At 42.2% G+C, this 20,489-nt stretch overlaps 1 protein-coding gene across 3 annotated transcripts in view; it reads left to right on the plus strand.

The window, feature by feature from the left end:
* Positions 1 to 19,974, plus strand: part of prkar1b (protein kinase, cAMP-dependent, regulatory, type I, beta) — a 56,074-nt gene extending 36,100 nt beyond the window's left edge. For all 3 annotated transcript variants that reach the window (XM_020101751.2, XM_069525597.1, XM_069525598.1), the window contains 5 exons: positions 2,400 to 2,558; positions 7,061 to 7,121; positions 9,449 to 9,570; positions 17,808 to 17,889; positions 18,471 to 19,974. In XM_020101751.2, the coding sequence (XP_019957310.1) occupies positions 2,400 to 2,558; positions 7,061 to 7,121; positions 9,449 to 9,570; positions 17,808 to 17,889; positions 18,471 to 18,643 (597 nt within the window). In that variant the 3' untranslated portion in view covers positions 18,644 to 19,974. The remainder of the gene's footprint in view (positions 1 to 2,399; positions 2,559 to 7,060; positions 7,122 to 9,448; positions 9,571 to 17,807; positions 17,890 to 18,470) is intronic.
* Positions 19,975 to 20,489: the final 515 nt, after the last annotated feature.

The raw sequence follows: 20,489 nt of genomic DNA on the forward strand, positions 1-20,489 counted from the left end.
AGCCCAGTGCTATGTGAAGGCAGCCAAACTGAGAACGTCTTTTGACTTAGCCAGCCGGACAAAGAGCGATAGAGTTAAGTGGAAAGATAAAACAGGAGCTGATGGAAAATTAAACAGGAAGTGACCTTATCAGCTTACAGCCGTGAGCACAGAGTAACTGGAGAGTAGAATGTTGGCAAGCCTGGTCGAGCTTGCCAATGTAGTTTGCCCACCTTAGACACAGACAGAAGGAAGTGTTAAATATTGTCTGTTGCTGGCTGTTTTCACTCTCTTCCATACATCCTACCTAAACGTCTCTGTGTCCCAGCTTTATATTACCAATTAATTTACCCAGTTTACAGATTACTGTTGCTCCGATGCCAAGTCCTGTGGCTTCAGCATCCTTTTTTAAGGCTCATATGTAATTCTGGCTTATGTTTTGAGGATCAACAACTGCTTAGATCGCCTGATATTGGTCTTTTGATAGTTCCCATAGTGACTAAAGGCCATCGTGCTTTTGCTGTACAGCCTCAAATTCTGGAATCACTTAGCAGCTGAGATCAGAAATGTTATATCTGTTATTGTTTTACCTTTCATTTTGATGTTGCTTTATTGTTTTACCCTCTTATGAAGCATTTTGTAACTTTTTTAAGAACAGTGCGATATAAATAAAGCTTAATTATTACCAAGATTGCAATGTGGTGAAGTGGAGGTGATCCACTCTGGTGTGGGACTTCTACCTCTCACTGTCCACCACCAGTACATCTTTAGGCATCTGCTCTCACACCCAGCACCTTGTCAGTCCGCACCCAAGCTGGGGGGAGAATCCAATGCGCTGCCTCACCTCCGCCCAAACCCCATCTGTGTCTCTTTCTTCCCTCCTGTCCCTGGCGTATGCCTCCATGTCTGCACACAAATGTATTCACTAACAAACATTGGCCCGTAAGGAATTTAAAACTTTAATCCACTGATCTAATGGGAATAAAATGTTATAACCAAATAAGTGTTGTATCTATGATCACAGATGATCAAATCTGATTCGATGAGAAAAGTCCCTAAGTTAATTAGGTACTTTGACCTTAGTGTAAGCTATTATTTTGTAAGAGTGGGCTTATTTTAATAATATTACACTGGTGGCATTTTAGAATGGAATGAAATAATCGCTGCATAACAGACAACATTCCACACACATCCATGCAGCTCATGGGAAAACACACTCCAAGTAACCACAAACAGAAATACAGCGCAACAATGCCTGCTCATCCACTTTCCAGAATTTGAGATTTGTTGCTTCTTAATTACCACCAGACGCACACACTCACACTTACGCAATTGTCTACAGCAAACTGCACGTGTATTAAAAAAATCAGCAGACAGCTGTGAGACAGCAGACATTGTTCAAGACTCAAATTGCTTCAGACTTTTTTCTTTATATGATAACCTCGATTTTACCTTCCCCACACTGCTGACTCCACATTTTCACACACTCAGACCTGCTTCAGGTTTACTTTGGGTCCACCACAGCTCTACCAAACCAAGTAAGTGTGTGTGGAACCAAATAGGATCACATGAAGAGCAGTGGAGACTGAACAAAGGCTTCCAGGTTAGGGGATACTTTAGAGCACCAGCTAGGGAAACTATGCCAGAAGAAATACTACTACCTGTGTGCTCTGATGTAACACTTTTGCAACATTCATATAATTGTTCTTGTAGGCTTGAGGTAACTGTAGCCAGCAGTCTGCAGTCTCTTTGAGGCCGAGTGAAGTATGACTCCCCTGTGGTCTACGCTGAGCCTTGGATAATGACTTGCAACAATTCTGGCAATTTATAACAGCCACCGGAGGGATAAACCCTCTCTCTCTTTCTCTCGCTCCTTCTTTCTCACAGCGTTATTAAGTCAACAAGATAGTGGATAGTATGTCGACAGGTGAAACCGTAACGACCCCAGAGACAACCTAAATGAGTCTCTTGTATTGTCTGTGGAGCTATAGTGACTGGACTAAATAGAGCTGAGCTATGAGACCATAAGCGCATGTGTGTGTTTTAGATCTGAGGGTAGACCCACAACATCTACCACAACTTTCTGTCCTCCATCACTCCAAAATCAAAGGGAAAACTCTTAACAAGACAAGACAGAGGGAATAAAAAGAGATGGATGGAGAGATAAGAGGGATAAAGAGCATTTTAGAGGGTCTCATCTGTGTGCGTAGTGGGGATCAAATGTGTAAGGACAAGCCTAGTGAGTGTATGAAGGAGCCTGGAGAGAGCAGAGGAGCAGAAACATTGAGGGAAGGTGTCTCAGGATGGGTAGTTAGGTTGAATTGGCAAAAAACGTTCTTCACATACGCCCAGCCATGATTGACATTCTTCAGAAGCTTTTGTTACCCTATCCATCAGTCTGTTTCTTGCTCTGTCCACAGGTGTATGTGAACGGAGAATGGGTGACCAGTATTGGAGAAGGGGGCAGTTTTGGAGAGCTGGCCCTGATCTATGGAACTCCAAGAGCTGCCACTGTCAAGGCCAAGACTGACCTCAAGCTGTGGGGTATCGACCGAGACAGCTACCGACGTATCCTCATGGTACGAACTTCAAAACACTCACTTGAATGTGTCACCTGTTACTACTTTTGATCGGATATCACTTTCCCGCTCCATATATAACCCATGTAAGTAATTTGTGTTTGCGAATGGCCAAAGTACGTTCTTTCATCCAAGGCTGAGTTAACAGTCAAATTTAAGTGTGTGTGTGTGTGGCGGTGTGAGAGAGAGTGAGAGCAAAGTCAGAAGGGGCTGATTGAATCAATGAGCTGCTCACAGATGAAGAAAGATCCTGGATTCTCTGTGAAATCAATGAAAATTGTATAAAAACGCAATGTTAAAGAAATTCAAAAATCCACCCCTAATGTGCATCTGCATCGAAATTTCATGTGTTCTCCCCTGATCCATACTGCATCCTTCCACCAGGTTTTGTGGTAATCTGTCCAAAGGTTTTAATTTAACTAACAAACGCAGACAATAACATGACCTCGTTGTTGGAGGTAATATCTGTAATAAAAAATATGCTGGACTAGACTCTAAATCATCATGGTCCTTCACCTGCAGTATTTTATCCTCCTCATCCACTTAACACTCCCTCAACACTTATATAGTTTCATTTTTTCACACAGAGGGGAGTGTATCCTCCCATTTTAAGGTCCCTTTAGGTCTGATTCAGGATGAATGAGGGCAGAAAAGTAAAGAGGAGGGGAGTGCGTGAGGGTTGTAGAAGAGGAGAGAGAGGGTCGGCGATAATGCTTCTGCAAACACCTCCTGCTCCAGGAGCCGATCTAGCAGGAATGTCTAAATGTTTAAACTGGAAACACAAGGTGCTCTGCCCTTGCTGTCATTCCCATTCGGACACACACACACACACACACACACACACACACACGCACACAGTTGTGTATGCCCAACTAAATACTTCCTCAAATATTCCTAACATCTCATTCCAAATAAATTAGATAGCCTCCAGTTAACCTTACAAACACCTGTGAGCTTCTTCACCTTCAGCAGCAGTGAAAGTTCTGCTCAGTGTTAAACAGTTGGAACCCACAGAGATGTCTGAAGAGTTGTTTTTGGACCTTTCAGCTCAGTGTAAAGTTGGCACCGGCCTGCCCAGCACTCATGTCACCTCTTAAGCACATAGTTTAACTGAGGGCACAGTCTGCCCCGGTAACCCTCCTCTGAGAGGACTCTTGCTCACTCTCTCTCTCTCTCTCTCTCTCTCTCTCTCTCTCTCTCTCTCTCTCTCTCTCTCTCTCTCCCTCTCTCCCTCTCCCTCTCTCTCCAACACTCATTCCTTCATTTCTTCCAGCAGGAGGGGAGACGGAGGGGGGTGAAACAGAATTCAGTTATGTGAACCTGTAGTTAATTATTGCTGTCAATGATTTGTAAAGCTGTTTTTATAAAGTGCGGTATTCTGGCAACATCTTAGGCCAACACAGGGAGCATTCTCTCACACTTTGTGTGATTGGTGTGTGTGTTTCCCTGTAAAATTATTCCCGTGCCTGCAACTAGTTAGTCAGGAGCTTGGGAAGGTGCAGGGTGCCGCTACCATCATTTTCATTGTTTGCACATCTGCTTCACTCCTGTGCAACGTCTCCAAATCTCCAATTTGTAAAATCAATACATGTAAGTTGTATGAATAGTTTAGCAGTTGTACGTTAACGGTGAACTAAATAACTTGACGTATGTGGAATAATCGTATGTCAATCGCAACATTATTCCTTAAAACATTCAGATCAGTTTTTGTCATTCAGCTAAATGTACAGATTTAGGTAAAATTCACAAACCATGCTATTTCTGTATCTTAGGATAATGACCTCTGTCATGGATGTTATGTTTTCACCAATGACTCCAGTAGAAGCAAACACACGTTTGTAACAGAAATGTCGTACGAAGAAGAGGGCTTTCATGACAGCCAAGACCTTGGGTGTCACCGTTTGATCCAGCGGCACGGAAGGAGCGAGTGGAGACAGTCGGTTCTAAACCATGTCTGAGGAGGCCGGTGGTCCAGCCAAGGGGCAGGAGAGGATGGGGAATATCTCTGGATGATGGACAATATGGTGTTTTATCAGTTTCATTATATATTTGAAAATGAGTGCCGCTCTCAAGATCTCCACTCACTCAAGTGGTGACTTTGAATAGAGGTTATTAATCTTTTCAGTTAGATATAAATGTCATGACGCAGAGAAAACCCAAATGGTTTAAGAATAATCAAAAGTATAATTAAAGATGAACTTATAATGGAAAATAATCAACAAGTACTGCCTGGCTCTAACCACCTAAAGGTTTGTATATGCTCTTGAAGACATCACCTGCAGATGACTCTTCCTTCAGCCTGCACCTCAAACCACCACAAATGACACGTACACATGCCATGATCACTTGACTTGAAACCGTTTCAAACACTGAGCATGTTGATACGGTTAATGTAACAACACAAAGATGCCAGTGAACTTGAAGCCTTCAAAACCACTTTACCTCCACCTCCTCCTCTCCTTCTTATCCAGAAGTGCATTCAGTAAACAATGCAAAATCATTCCCTGTGATAAATACACTCTCTCCATTGTGTTGCCACCAGTCATACAATAGCCTCCTTGTCGTGTCATTTTGGTATTTTAACACACAGCCACAGGCAAATCCATTAACAAACTAACAGACCACTGTCAACAAATAGAACACAAAACAAAAGGAGACAAGGAGAAGTAATATCAAGAAATGAGGAGGAGGGGGCCGCGTATGTGTTTCACATTGGACAGAGATGAAGGTGATGGTGCGTAAGGTGCAGTTGGGTTATTCTGGCTTTGCTCCACACCTTAACTCTTTGATGATTCTAACTCAAAGACGGTGAGCAGACACAGAGGCTGGTTCATCCTTAACCACGAAAGGAGTGAACACATTAGGGCAAACAGGAGTAGGGGAGTTTTATACATGAAATATGTGCAGAAGCCCTCCCAAGTGCAGGAGGGATAAGGTCGGACGCAGATAAAAAGAATCCAAAGAGAGAACGTGAAATTTTAGAGGGAACATTTTAGAAAAGTTCAATTTTCCTTCCTTCTACCCCATTTAACCCCTACGTTGACATTTCTCTGGCCCACCGTTCTCCACTCATATAAATCAGACCTTCTGTATAATTCAGTGTTATGTGGGCACTGTAAGTCTTTAAGCTCAGCAAGCCTGTCTGAGGAGCTCTAAGGGGAGTGTATGAAATCAGGAGACCAACTCAACATCTCTGTGTGTGTGTGTGTGTGTGTGTGTGTGTGTGTGTGTTAAAAGTAGAGTACACATGTGTGACTGTTTGTATTTGCTTGCTTAACGAGCATGAAGTTTCGTCTCTGCAGAGACAGCAACGAAACATAAGTGGCAGAACTAAAAACAGACTGTGCGCTACACACACGCACATTCACACACGCGCGCTCTGTCTCTGCATACACAGACACACAGACTCAAATCATTTATCCGGGAGGGAGGCAATGCAGGCTAGAATTCCTTTAATCAAGTTGTTTACGATTTTGAGTTTGACGTTGGCTCACTTGGGAACATTTTCTCCCCTTTTAAGACAAAATGTGAAATTATATGAAATTAGAGGCAGCAGCGGGACTCAGGCACTTATGCACTAAAGACACCCCAAGTCTCAATATATCATTTCCATATGCAAAGGCTGACACAGGGAGGGCAGACAAGATCGTCTCTCCTCACTCTCTCTTTCCTTTTTTGTCCCACTTTTGCTGAGTGGTTCCATGATACGAGGGAGGGAAAAAAAGGAGAAATTCAGTCAGGGAAGGGGTCCTCTGGGTCTAGACTTGTCAGGAAGCACCTGATGTTCATGGCAGAGGCAGAGAGGGGAAAGTCCCCTGCTTGGTGGGTGGGGTGGGCCACACACACAGACACACATATGCATTGAACATTACCACCACACAGCTCATGCACATTTCCATACGTCTGACCCGGTGAACTATGATCTATTAATCATATATTATCTTGTAGTGACATTTCCAACAGTTTTATGATCTTGTAAATTGGCAGTACCCATATTTGTTAAATGTTTTGTTTGATTAGTGACATAAAGTGATCGGTTACAGTGAAATGCAAGAAGAAATAAAAACAGAAATCATATATTGTAAAACCTAATGACATGGTAAGTGTAATGGAGGGGACAGTCATCCTCAGAAGAAAAATCTTTTGAATTTAAGTGTGACAAAAGTTTAACGCTGCCTGTCATTTAGAGATACTCTCAGTTGTGATTCAACGACTCCAAACAGGTGTCGAAGTAGTTATTATTCAAATTTGTTTCTTCAACAAGACACTTCCCAAAAGAATACTTGCTTCCACAGTGAATAAAACCCGCCAATTTTAGAGATGAAGGAGGAGAAAACTATATGTTACGGCACCAAAATGCAATAAATCTTTTCCATCTTCTTATAATCACCACATAATGATCGCAATATGTTGCCTACTAATCATAATTTTTATTCTATCATACATGTGCAGCCATGCCAGAGTGCTTCATGTGGTAAATGTAAATCTCCTTTGTTTTACAGGGTAGCACACTGCGGAAGAGAAAGATGTATGAAGAGTTTCTAAGCAAGGTCTCCATCCTTGGTGAGTCTGTGTATGTGGATCATAGTGTTTTTAGTCATAGTCCTTTGTTTGTTTCTGCATTTATGAATATACTGAAGCATGATTGTGTTTACACGTGCCTTCCCTTGTTACGCATAAATCTTCAACACCAGGTCAGAGAGTCCAGAGTGCAGGCAGTTAAGTCTACTGTGTGCGACATACTGTATAATGTAGATTAGCCCACATAAACACAGACGCACGTTGTCACACAAGGCCCATAGCTGAGTAAGGTCTATGTGTACAGTCTAATCTTCTGTTCATACTAAAACCAGTCACACTCTGCAATGTCGCTATGTGGACAATTAAAGAATGGAGAGTTAAGCTAAGCCTCTCTTTTCCCACTGGAATTTGGATAACTCCAGCCTGCACAGGCCATTTAGTTTGGAGAATTGGCGAATGAGATTCATTCAGACTTTCAAAACGAACTGCAAATGGAACTGACATCTCATCCCTTTCCACTTGATCATGTGTGTGTGGTGTATAGAGTAAGGCCATGCCCCCTGTACAGAGTTATTAGCTGGCTGAGTAAACACATACACTCAATTCAGGTCTTAAGAGAATGTCTCTACAAGGTCTGCACTCTTTTCATTCACCTCCTTTCTTCTGCGCCTCCCTTTTGGAAAGCCTTGTCGAGGCCTGTATTCAGGCGCTCGCGTCTCACTTCGAGCGGCTTTCCTTCTCCTCATTCCTCTTTCCGCCGTCCTGCCTCTGTGCTCTGCCTCCTTGAATTGGAGGAGGGGTAGGAGGCGGGAGTGTTTTTGTTTGTCTTTGATTTTTGAGATAGCCACGAAATTGGGTACAAGCCCTTGATGTCTTGGAGTGGAGGAGAGAAAAACAACATGTTCTTTGTCACACAAACACATATACGGAGGCTTCAACATCCCAATGGCCAATTGTATGTGTAATAGATATGCGTGTGTGTGTGTAGCAAGGTGATCCAAGTGGGTCCAGGCTCTGCGAAGCGTGAAATGTAGCGTCTTTAGTCAGCACATTTGTGTATCGTGTTACCTGCCGAGCTGTTAAGGATCGCCACTATAGAACCTGCTGCCTTTAGCTTGCCTCCAGACAGGGGACATCCATCTGGGGCCGGCAGACACCATGGCCCCACCAGAGGGGACACTGGACACCTCCAACCCATCAGACCTCACCTTGGTTAATCCTAAGTACATACACATTTAGACACACACACACAAATAGAGACACTGGCATCAGTTACCCTGAGTATCAGGAGACAACAGTCTCAGACAAAGAGATTGTGCTATAGTTTAACGCCTCTAACTCATGTCTCTGTCAAATCAAGACAGTGACACACACTCATCCAGACAAAGCTAAAGATGAGGAGTGTTTTCACTGCAGATAAGTCACATTCCATGTAGATTGTTAAGATTAGGTACCAGTAAAAGGATGAGCTCATTCAGCGAATCTTCTATGTGGAGATATTTATAAATTATTGGGCCTCTGTTTCTATAAATACTGTTTCATCTGAGTTGCTGAAAAAACTCCTTGGAACATTTTTTTCCCAGTGAAGATGTGTGACCGTCTGTGTTTTTGGTTTCTGTGCGAATACCAACAGCATCTAGAAATACCCCGGGCTAACCACGTCACTGTACGTGTGGTTGGACAGTCGGAAAGACAGCTGTCGCCACTGGCTCTCAGGATCAACAAAAACTGAAAAAGATCACAGGTTTTGGCAGGACTCATTGACAAATGGTCAATTCTCCACATATTTTGAAATAGAGTTTTAAAATGTACCAGAAATACATCTATTGCGAGGTTTCATAGTTGCTTATCATTATATCTATATTACTTTTGATATTATATTCGCCAACGGAAACATTTGATCTTGCTTCCCCTTTAGATGTTAGCCACTGAACAAACATTACCCTCACTGGCCTTTAGATTTCTTCGATGCTGCATCTTGTACATATTCACTTCTACAAGCACCATGCCCCCCAAGTGGCCCTCTCAAGGATACCTTACTGTTGGTGATAAAACTTTAGATCTTAGTGTCAAGGTGCGGTCAGACCTGAATTAGCCTTTTGGGGGTCAGCTTTTTGTCACCGCACCCAGAAAAGCCACAGCATCTTTAAGTTTTAGTGGTTTATATCAAGGTGTTTTAGCACCACAAAGCCCCATGATGGGATTGAGGAGGCAGAGGTATCAGAGATTGAATGGTCTCTGATGAATGACTGAATCTTAGTTAGACACTGAGACTCACTTAGATGAACTTTTGATCATTTACAGTTGCTTTGTAGAGATGATGTAATTTACACTGTTTTTACTGATGCATGCGAGTTTACCGTTCACAGAGTCCTTGGACAAGTGGGAACGTCTGACTGTAGCCGATGCTCTGGAACCAGTTCAGTTTGAGGACGGAGAGAAAATAGTGGTGCAGGGAGACCCTGGTGATGACTTCTTCATTATCACTGAGGTAAAGTGTGTGTGTGTGTGTGTGTGTGTGTGTGTGTGTTCTTTCGTATTGTATTGGAATAATTGGGAAAATTCACATGAACGCCATCTGAAGTTGGAACAAACAACTGAAAAGTCGATAAAAAGTTTGGTACAAAAGTTGTTGCTGATGTCAGCACTAATAAACCATTAAATATGATTTTTACATTGTGTAACTTTAATGTGAACTTGTCAAATGCTACGTTCAGTCACTTGCAAACTGCATGTCCATCTCTCACTAACCATCACAGCCAATACAGACGTTTTTATGATTAAATGTATTTATATTATAAAAGTGAATTTTGTGACATTATGTGTAGAGATTTTCCTTCACTGTAAAATGTCTCGTGGCCCACTCATGCATGGTGGGACCATGCATGAGTCATGAGGTAGGCACTAGGGTTGATGTGCATGTCATCGCACAGAGACGTTGGTGGGCTCTTTGCTGAGATCGGAACTGATCCTCATTTATTGCCACCAGCAGACAGACTGCTCACTGGTATTCCCCCCCCTCCTGGCCCTCAACCGCAAATACTGTGCAGAAGAATAGCCCCCCTCACACTACAGGCTTTGTGAACCTGGGCCCCCTGGTGCAGCTTCATGAAGGCCCCCCCCCCCCCCGCCTGTCATCCTACCACACTTTTGATTAACTCCATACTAACATAGCTTTTGTCAGGGTCAAGTTAAGAGGGTTCTGGGGATGGGGGTGCATCTTTTTGTCCTTGCCTCCTATACTTTCCCCTCTAACGCTCAGATTTACTTGAAGGTTAGTCTGTCTTTTTGAAGTCATCACCATATTCTGTCAGTTACTATGTCTGTCCTACTCATTCTGTGTCTATCAAGAGTCCTTGTGAGTGGAGCATTGGTTTCTTTGCTGTCATTAGGTGCAGCGAAAGCAGGAGGATTTTATCAAGGGTGCTGTGTGATGCATCGTCATTATCCCTGTTTTGGCTTTGTTCACCTGTGTGCACCTCCAGCACAAAACTCCTCCTCTCCATCCCTCTTTCTTTCATACTTTCATGCTCTCTTCAAATATATACATTGCAGCCCACAGGCCTAAAGTTCTCATTTAAAGATGTAAAGGTTCAGCGAACTGTGCAGCACCTGTGGCTCTTTCTATCTATTACTGCAAATAATTCTAACAATCAAATCAATACTGAAATGATCTGGTGGAAGGGGCAGATCTTTGACTTTTTTAAATCACATTCCGTAGCATCAAGTGCAGTTTTTCCAATATTTTCATAAATTTCTCTGGAAATAATGTAATGATCTTGATGTAAAAATTAAATGGTTATTGTTTCCCTTATTTGCCATATGAACAAAGTTTGCTTGTTTCAAAACAAATCACACTCGTTGGACTTACATTTAAGGGCTTGAGCGTTATGGATTTATGTTTTTTTGTCCCATTCACAAATCTGTCTCAGTTGGCATGTCTTTTGGCGAGTTGCTTTGTTGGGGTCCGTGGGCCGACTTCCTACTTTGGAAGCATAGTAATGCCAAACCTTACTTGTTACATCCTCTTTGTCAGCATGCCGTGGACAGTCGGCAAGAGCACTTCTATTAGCATCTATGCCCCTGGTTTTATAACCATGACAGCCAAAAATCGTTTACACACCCACTGTCCCTGCAGGGAGTCGAAGCAGAGCTCAGCACAGACACACAGCTGTTGCACATTGATGCAACTCTCAGGAAAGCTGCAGGTTAGCACTGTTAAATTTAAACTGGATCAGACAACAAAAATGTGTCCCTCTCCAAATATTTTTAAACTGAACCGAATATATCTCACATACACATCACATTATCCGACCATAAAAAACGTGTTGGTCAAGTTTGAAGTCTCCAATTGAAGCCTCCTGACGCTGCAGAAATCCCTTAAAAGCAGTTTGACTGAATCCACTCAGGATTTAGGACCCAAATATAACAGTTGACTCATCAGTCTGAGACGTTTTACATCCTTGAGAAATATGCAGAAGAATCCTGGGGATTACAGGATGGTGAGAAGGGGAGGAGGCTAAGTAGTAGTTAATCAACACATTTTAGTTAAACATGTAATTCTACATGAGTCTGTCTCACCAGACACTGTGTGCATCATAGCTTTAACAGGTAGAATGCACCCGCACTCTTCACCTTAAACTTCTCCTGAACAATCAGAACCTTTTTTCCTGCTCACTGCAAATATTTCTTTCATTCTATCAACCAACAGCAGTATTTGTCTTTTTCTTTCTGCCTTTTCTCTTGTCTATCTTTTAATTTCCTTTCCTCTCTCTCTGTCTCTCCGTCCCTCCCTTGCTCTCTCTCTCCATCTCTCACGTAGCAAGGCCTGACTTTCCCAGAGCAGGGTGGACTGTGGTGGAATGTGTGTTGCTGACTTTCACACGGGGTCAGGAGACCCAGCCTCCCGGGAGGGAGACGAGAGAGAGACACAGAGAGAGAGAGGGAGAGGCAGAGAGAGAGGGATGAGTCAAAGAGGGCAGGGTGGGACATATGAGAGAGGAGGTTGATTAAATAAGGACCACATGTAAAGATGGAGGGAGGTATTTTATGAGACACAGTAAGATCAGGCTCATTGTCAGCTTTTCCCTGATGTGCACGCCTTTATTTCTTTTCCTCAAACTAGGTGTGAACGTTCAATCAAAACTCATGTCTGTCATTCTCCTCCTCTCTTTTCCTCTGTCTCTTCTCGCTCTCATTTGTTGTTCCTATGGTTTTGGAGCATTAGCCAAAGACAAACCCCACAATCACTAATTACATGCTGCTGATGGGGAGGATTTACAAAAGGGTGGTATAGAGACATCACTTTCTCTGCCTGCCGGGAGGAATGGGGCCCTAATGAAAAGTGACATGTTTACATATTTTCCTCACACTGTACAAACAAGCCTTTACAGAGCTCCGGGGGCCGTGAACACTCCGCCTCACCTTCCCTCGCATCAACTCTTCCTGCTTTTTCTTCCTTCCCTCCCTTTTTAGGGGCCGTACACTCAAACCCAGCACTGTGTCTGATGTGCCCTGAAATGCTGAGGGAGGAATTAAGAAACTTGTAACTGCATCAGAGGAAGATTTCATTGACAGTTTTGAAACTTAGTGTTGAAAAGAAAAAGGGGTAAAGGATGTGCAACTCCAAGGGATGAAGAATCTGTAATATTATCATTAATATATATATATATATATATATAACAATAAATACCAGTGCCATAAATATGCCAGATTGATTCATCAAGATCAATAAATTATTCCCTTGGAAATTTGAAATTAGATTACATTGCATCTTATATTGACATTTTAAAACATTTTAAAGCATAATGACACAGCTGTTCCTTGGTATTCTTCTGACACTGTTTCAATAATTTCTAATCTCCGTTTCAGTCAGTTTTATGACTTGCGTGTTTGCCGCTGGATGTAAAATCAGGTGACGTCTGTTCGTCCTCATGCTGTCCTCTCTGCTAATGCACTGGCTCTCGTGTTGTCTCCTATTTGTCCTTTGACCCCACACAAAAGTAATCTCACTGAAGGGATCTAAATGGTCCCAACGGGTCTCACAGCACGGCAATCCTCCGTGGGTCACAGATCCCTTGTTACTGTAACTTTACACGTCTGCACAGAAATGCAATTTAGCTAATGGAGCTTAACAGTTTTATAGACTAAAGATCAATGCTGTTAATGAATTAAGTCATATTTTACTGAGTGTGAGGGTAGAGCTACAAGAACAAAGGTTCAGATTAACAGGTCTTAATTGGGTTAAACCATTTTGCAGTTATTTTCTCTTTGGGGAAAAAAACTGTTCAAAGGCTGTTCAATATATGGAAGAGAGCAGCTCTTGTGGGAAGAGCCGTTGTCGTGTCTGTGTGTGTGTTTGAATGAGAAGGTGCAGACACTGCTGGTGCTGGGTGGCCCTGTGAACAGGCTACTCAGGATATCACCTTCCCTCCATGTCTGCTTGTCTGACTTTCTCTCTCTCTCTGTGTCTGTTGATCCTGCAGTTACTACTCGCTGCATGCAAGGCGCTGCATTTTGACATCACCACGGGCTGACTCCCTATGCTCTGTGTGTGGTATGAGCGTTGAGTGGGTGCGAGTGTGCATTTTGGTTAAGGGATGTAGGGATTGTTACGTGACCAGCAATACCACTTAGCAGGGATGATTTCTTACTTGCTTTCTTGTGTTGGCTCTCTCACTTTTTTCTCTCCTTTCTCTGCAACTTCCTTAGTACTGACTCATTCATTCACTCACTTTCTTTTGTTTCCTATCTGTGCCTTTCCCATTTTGTTATCTTTTGTTTTCGCCAGTCCTCTGCACCCTGTGTCGGGCAGCGTGGTGCGGAGGATTTCGTATGTTTACAAAAAGAAATATCTTTGGAGCTGCCCTGGCTGGTACAGTGTAAGATGGTTATCTATAGACCACACTGGATGAGGCCTGTTCATGAATTAACTACTGTACATGACGGTGCTGCACTGTCTCACTTTCTTTGTTTGGACGTGAAAGGAAAGGAGAGGAATCAACTGGTTGTAAACACAGGGGCTTCAGTGTATCCCCATTCACGTCTTTCTCTGTTTTATACCACTTTTGAGCTTGAGCCGCTTTGTTCTGTTCAATTAAAAGTTTAATTAGAAGAGGCCGCACTGGAGATCACGCAAAGTCATATCATTGTATGAAATGGCTATATGCAAAGTAGTCAAGAGTGCATATAAATAAAGAAAAATGTTCTCAACTAAAAGTTAAACTACCACATTAACTTTCTACTTTTCAAAAGAAAGTACTTGCTTTAAAATATATATACTGTATATACTATAGACATACTTAAAGTTGTGTATTCAGTTTACAAAATCACTATGGCTTTGTGTTGGTAACTGATAACTTCAGAAAAAAAAATAAGTGGAAAATACATTTGCTGATATATGTAGTGGAGTAAAAGTTAAAAGTACCTGAAAATAAAATCTACTTAAGGACAGATACGTGAAAAATGTAGTTAAGTAAATGTTTTCATGTTGTGCAAACATTGTTGCTTAAATGTGATCGATAATGTAATTTTATTCAACTACAAAAGCAAATTTTGAAACAGCAGCTTTTTCTCCACTGCTTCCTGTTGCATGCTTCTTAGGAGTCAGCTTCTCTGGAGCAGACACAGGAGGGAACCTGCCTCAAGTCTTCAGCCTCGTGCTCAGTGCAGTTAAGATAACTGTCCTGGCTGATCACTTCAGCTACTGGAACTGACTGATCTTTAATCAGTGGCCTTAATCAAACAGTTCATGCAGTAGCCAAGTGACTGAGATTTTGGCCGCCTTGTCATCCCTCGGGTTTGCCAAAATCAAGTCAAAAACACACACACACAGAGAGAGAGAGAGAGAGAGAGAGGCTGAAAGAGAGGCAGAAAGAGAAACACTCACTGTGTTGGTCTAAGATGTTGCCAGAATAAAATAAGTAACTGAACACTGTCCAAGTGACACAAATAACTTTCATCCTCTAATTCTATGTAAACATTACTGGTAATACTCCAGATGATGCTCACCACTTCCTTCAACAGGCCTGACAGACGAGGCAGAAAAACATGCAACTTATTCAAATCACTGATTCTTGAGAACTGGAACAAAGGGAACCTGTTCATTTCCAGCTCAGAGTAGATTTGACCTTTATTCGCGGTTTTAAAGAAGTTATATATATATCTATATATATCTATATATAGATATATATCAAACTTTCTGTTATGCGGACCTTCAGTTGTTCAACTGATAATTCCTGATATCTCTGTCTCTCTGTATGTGGAACTTATATCTCAAGAACCGTTCATCTTATTGGCTTCACACTTGGCATATGTATTGTTCAGGGCCCAAAGAAGCACAATGTCAAATTTGGTGCGATTTAGACATGTTCAATTAAAAAAACTTTGAATAAACAGACGACCAGCGCTCAGGACGTTGTTGATCGTGGTCAGAAGCGTGTTCTAGACAACGGTTATGACAACAGGTTCTCCACTTAGGGGTTCTGTGTACTGAATCGAGCTTCACCAACCTTTAAATAAACACTTGAACACCTCCTTGTGCAGCAACCTGCAATTATCACAGGCCAAACAAACAGCCCATTGCAAACATTTAAGATTTAGAACAGCCTATGAACTAGTCTGACTAAATTAAGCACTATTAGCTCAGCTCTCCTTGAAATGCCTCCTTCAGCCTGTTTCTTCTGTTCGGATGAACATCTTGAGGCCTTTTTGTTTTTCACTCACATGGATTATTTTTACATATTTACCTGAAACATTATCCACAGTTTATATGTACATATGAAATGTCACATTATATACATGAATATGAAAATGAACATGAAGCATAATAATACGTCCGCTTCAAAATTTTCAAACACTGAATATATCTTATAATTTTGGAAATCTGGATTTTGGCTATCAAGCCATGTTTTTAAGCAACCTCCGTCTGTAGCAAGATTTCAGATTTGTTTTGTCAACACTGTCAGATGCCAAAGAATATATATCCATTTTATAAATTTAGTTCAGGAGAGATATAAAAAAAAAACCTCTATGCTCTTCAATTCTAAAATTATCTATGAACAAAATCACACATATCCTGTTTATCATGTACAGTTGCCAAGTTATATATGCAGAGTAAACGATTTTAAAGAATGACAAATAAGTCCTCTGAACATCATGAGCCCATCTCCAATCCCCGACACTCCACAGCTAAATTCACCCTGCTAGTGCCGCATGTTTTGTGGTAATGGCGCCGCGGCACACAGTTTGGCCGGGTATTACTTCGATGTGACTCCACAGTTCATTTCAGGCACAAACTGGCTCAGTCACACACGTCCCTTTCACTGAAATACAGTCCTAGCTTTGTATGTCAGCAGGGAGTTGCTGGCAGTTTTGGGTGTTTCTCATTAAGGCTCATTATATTCATATTTAGCATTATTAGCCTGGTCAGCACAAGGAGCAGCGAGAGCAGAGAAGAATTACTGACAGTGAGAGAGAGCATTGGAGCGGTCAGATCTGTTTTAGGGGGATGGTCCAAGACAAGCTGAGAAGTTCCCCTGCTGACTTTTTACCTGCTACCAATTACAGCTGAACTTCAGCACAAGTAAAAGTCTAGACATCTGTACCACATGTTAGCTCAGGCATACTGTAGAGAGAACTCAGTACAACTCTGAAAACTTTGTCGTAGCTGAATGTAAAGACTTTTTCAAACGTGTGCTCATTCACACTCAACAGCTGCAGAGATATGACAACATGAACTGTTATCATCTGTTGGGCAGAGTGAACGGAAATCTAATTTCCTCCCTTATACTTTTTAGATGAGTCACTCTCTCACACACACAAACACACGCACACACACCAAACACAGTGGGTGATGCTAATATCCGTAGCGTAGTTGGTCATAGGATCCGTCCAGCAGACATCAGCTGTTCATTTTCTCACTGCATTTGCATGTTTGCATTTCATTCTATATCCATCTGGGTCTGCGGGTCCCTTGTTACCATTGCCCAGCTCTGTGTGTGTGTGTGTGTGTGTGTGTGTGTGTGTGTGTGTGTGTGTGTGTGTGTGTGTGTGTGTGTGTGTGTGTGTGTGTGTGTGTGTGTGTGTGTGTGTGTATGTGTGTGTGTGTGTGTGTGTGTGTGTGTGTGTAAACCCACAATATTCCATGTGAGTTAGCACGGCACCTGCTATTGTCCCGCTGTGTATCATTGTGTTCATCAGTGTTTTGTGTTTTGGGGGTGACTTTGGGACACTATATTGGAGCTCCCTCAGTCTTGAACAAATCAGTTGTTCCCATTTTGCGGGTGAATGATGATAAAGGGGATTATGTGATGGAGAAACTGAGGAGTTCAGGCTCTAAAAGGCTTAGATGTTTGTATTTATTACACTCTGCAGGAAATCTAGCAGAACCGATCTCAATTTTCCCTTTTGGAATATCTGAGTGAGTCGTTTTGAGTTCCTGCTCGTAGGCGTCCCACAGAGCAGGTGTCCGTCCCACAGAAGTGGGCTAAATCCTGTGCACCTGTGTTCTTATGAAGCTGAGGAATTTGTCCATAGCTTAATCCTCCTGATGAGTTTCAACCCCTTTCTAAAAAACCACAACCCCCCCCTCTACCCCACCCTTTTTTCTTCCATCTTTCCCAGCAACACCCGTCCTCCCTCTTACTTCCTCCTTCTCATCTTGTTCTTTCTTTTCTCTTGTCTTTGTCCTCTGTGTGTCCGGACTCTCCTTTTCTTGTCTGTCTGCAGGGAATAGCCTCTGTTCTGCAGCGTCGGTCAGACAACGAGGAGTACGTGGAAGTTGGACGCCTCGGACCCTCAGACTATTTTGGTGAGTTGAGTGACTGGCTCTCATGTTCGCAATCAAAATCTATTGATGGTTTTCATAAAACGTAACCACTCTGGCATGTCGCACAGCTGAGTCAAAACTAAATTGACTGAGGTGTAGCATGTTATGCTACGTTAATTTATCCAGAGGTTTTGGTCACTTAAACAGTTTGAATTTACTGGACAGTAGAATTAACCAACTTCCTCTGATCCAACAAAAAAACAATTTAGTCTGAAACAAATTATTATCAAATATCTTGCTGATTATATTCTTGATTAATTGTCAATCATTACAGAAATTGTTTATATTGTTTTTCCAGTTTTTGCTATTTCTGTTAATAAATCAAAATATGAGTAAAAGCATGTGGAATAAAGCACAATATCAGTGTCATCAGTGATTTAGTCTTTTAGTTTAGTCCTCTAGATGCAGACAATAAAAACAGGAAGCAGACATTAATCAAAGATGCTGTTCACAAGATGTCACTTTGATTTATTACACATTAAATATTAGGAAAATGGCTTGTATGCAGATTTGTAACACATTCCGTGGCTCAACGTCTTCTCTCTCTCCTCTTCATCCTCCAGGTGAAATTGCCCTCCTGTTGAACCGTCCCAGGGCAGCCACCGTAGTCGCCCGCGGTCCCCTAAAGTGTGTGAAGCTGGATAGGCCCCGCTTCGAGCGTGTGCTGGGGCCGTGCTCAGAGATCCTCAAGAGAAACATCCAGAGATACAACAGCTTCATCTCTCTCACCGTGTGACAGGTCGGCCCCTGTGGGCCCCACCAGCAGGGGTGGGCAGCATCAGCATCAGAGTTTTGGTCGGTGGGTGGGACGGGATGAGGATGTGGGGTAAAGGACATGGGTTTTACATCTACAACAACAGGGCACACATTTCCTGACTTTTTTTCCATTTTGCGCTTTTCTTTCTTTTGATCTTGTGCACTTTGACTTGACCTGTGCTGTCACGTAGCTTTATGTCAACAACAACATGCCGGAGTGAGGACGGAGACCATTGAACTCATTATGTTCTGTAAGTGAGTCATATATACAGTACAGCGTGTCGACTGTATATGAAGCATGCTTCTAGAGTGACAAAGACTGGCGTTTTGCACTTTTGTGAATTTATGAAGGATATGGATGAATTGAGGAAATAAGAAGGAAGTCAAAGTCATGTTTACGTACAGCGGGAGGAAGTGAGTTCACATTTCTTTGCTCGCTGGCTGTGCTTTGCCTTTTTTTCCACTTCTGAGTGTGTGTGGTGTCCTTTCTAGGTCAAACCAGACCAGCACAGACGTTTGCTCCCTAAAATGTAGATTTAGAAAAAAAAAAAGTTTTTGCTTGTTTCATTTTCAGAACATCTTCAGTGTGCTTTTTCCTGCTGTGACCAGCCGGAGGGGCTGTTAGAGGCAGTGATATGTTGAGTTAAGGTTTTAGTATGTGGTGTGTGGCAGTCAAATCATTCACTGAGCTGCTTTTTCTTTCCTCTTTGTTACAATGTTCCCCAGAGCGGTTGGGTCCGATCCGCGGGCCGCTTGGAGCTTCCAAAGTCGAAGTAGTTTTGTCAGTCCGCACACACACACATGAAACACACTGACGTGAAACACACAACCATACTGTATATGCTTACACTGTCTCAGGACTAAATAAATCTTCAGTGCACACACACAAACACACAGATGCGCCTGTGCGTCCTACCTGATGCTTTTTTAAGCTGCTTTGGTTCTATGTTATCTTGCTAGATGAAAGCTTTTGCACCACCTTAGAGTTCGTAAAATTTAGTTAATACAGCAGTTTGATTCAACTGTTTTTAAGACATGACTTCTATGCTATAAATACATTAAAGAAAAAGGTTAAAAAAAATATAACTATATTTATATATACATATATATATATATATATATATGTGTATATACACTTGTGTTTCTCTCCGTTGATCAACTGTAATCCTTCTAAAGTTGCACAACTAACCCAGCGACTGATGTTGTATAAAACGGGACCTTAAGAAACAAATCTTTCTGTATTTTCTCTCTCTGTATCTCTTTCTTTCAAATATCAAACCATCTTGACAAAATAAAGATAAGTCTCTGAAATCCTTTTGATTGGAGTCATTTTTTTCTCTTGATCAGCCCCCTCCCTTGTCCCTCCGTGAATGTGACTCCTACATTCTTGCCCCTTCATTTATCCCAACTTCTGGCAACCTCTCATCCTCTCCTGACCGGACTTAGTTCTATCGTTCCCTTTATCTCATCCACCTACACTGTCAGTCCACACCCTTGCTCCCCTAGATGTTATATCTCTATTAATCTCCCTTTTCTTCCTCTCAAGAGCAAACTGTCCTCTTCACTCACACTATTCTAATTCTTCCAAGAGCTTCCATACCACCAACACCCCCTCCCGCTCCCTGGCTCCCTCCACTCTGCTCTTTATCCTTCTCACATTAAGCCGAGTGTCAGTCGTCCATCAGTGTGAGCTGTCAGAAAGCCTCAGAGCTCCTCCTAGTCAGTTTACACCACAGTGGACTAAAGCCTCTACAGCTTTGACACATTCCTCTTCATCTTAATACCCACTAAATCAACTGAGGAATGTGCCCCCAACTCGTCGACAT

The sequence above is a fragment of the Paralichthys olivaceus genome, chromosome 5 (assembly GCF_024713975.1).
Source record: "Paralichthys olivaceus isolate ysfri-2021 chromosome 5, ASM2471397v2, whole genome shotgun sequence".
Classification (NCBI taxonomy): domain Eukaryota; kingdom Metazoa; phylum Chordata; class Actinopteri; order Pleuronectiformes; family Paralichthyidae; genus Paralichthys; species Paralichthys olivaceus.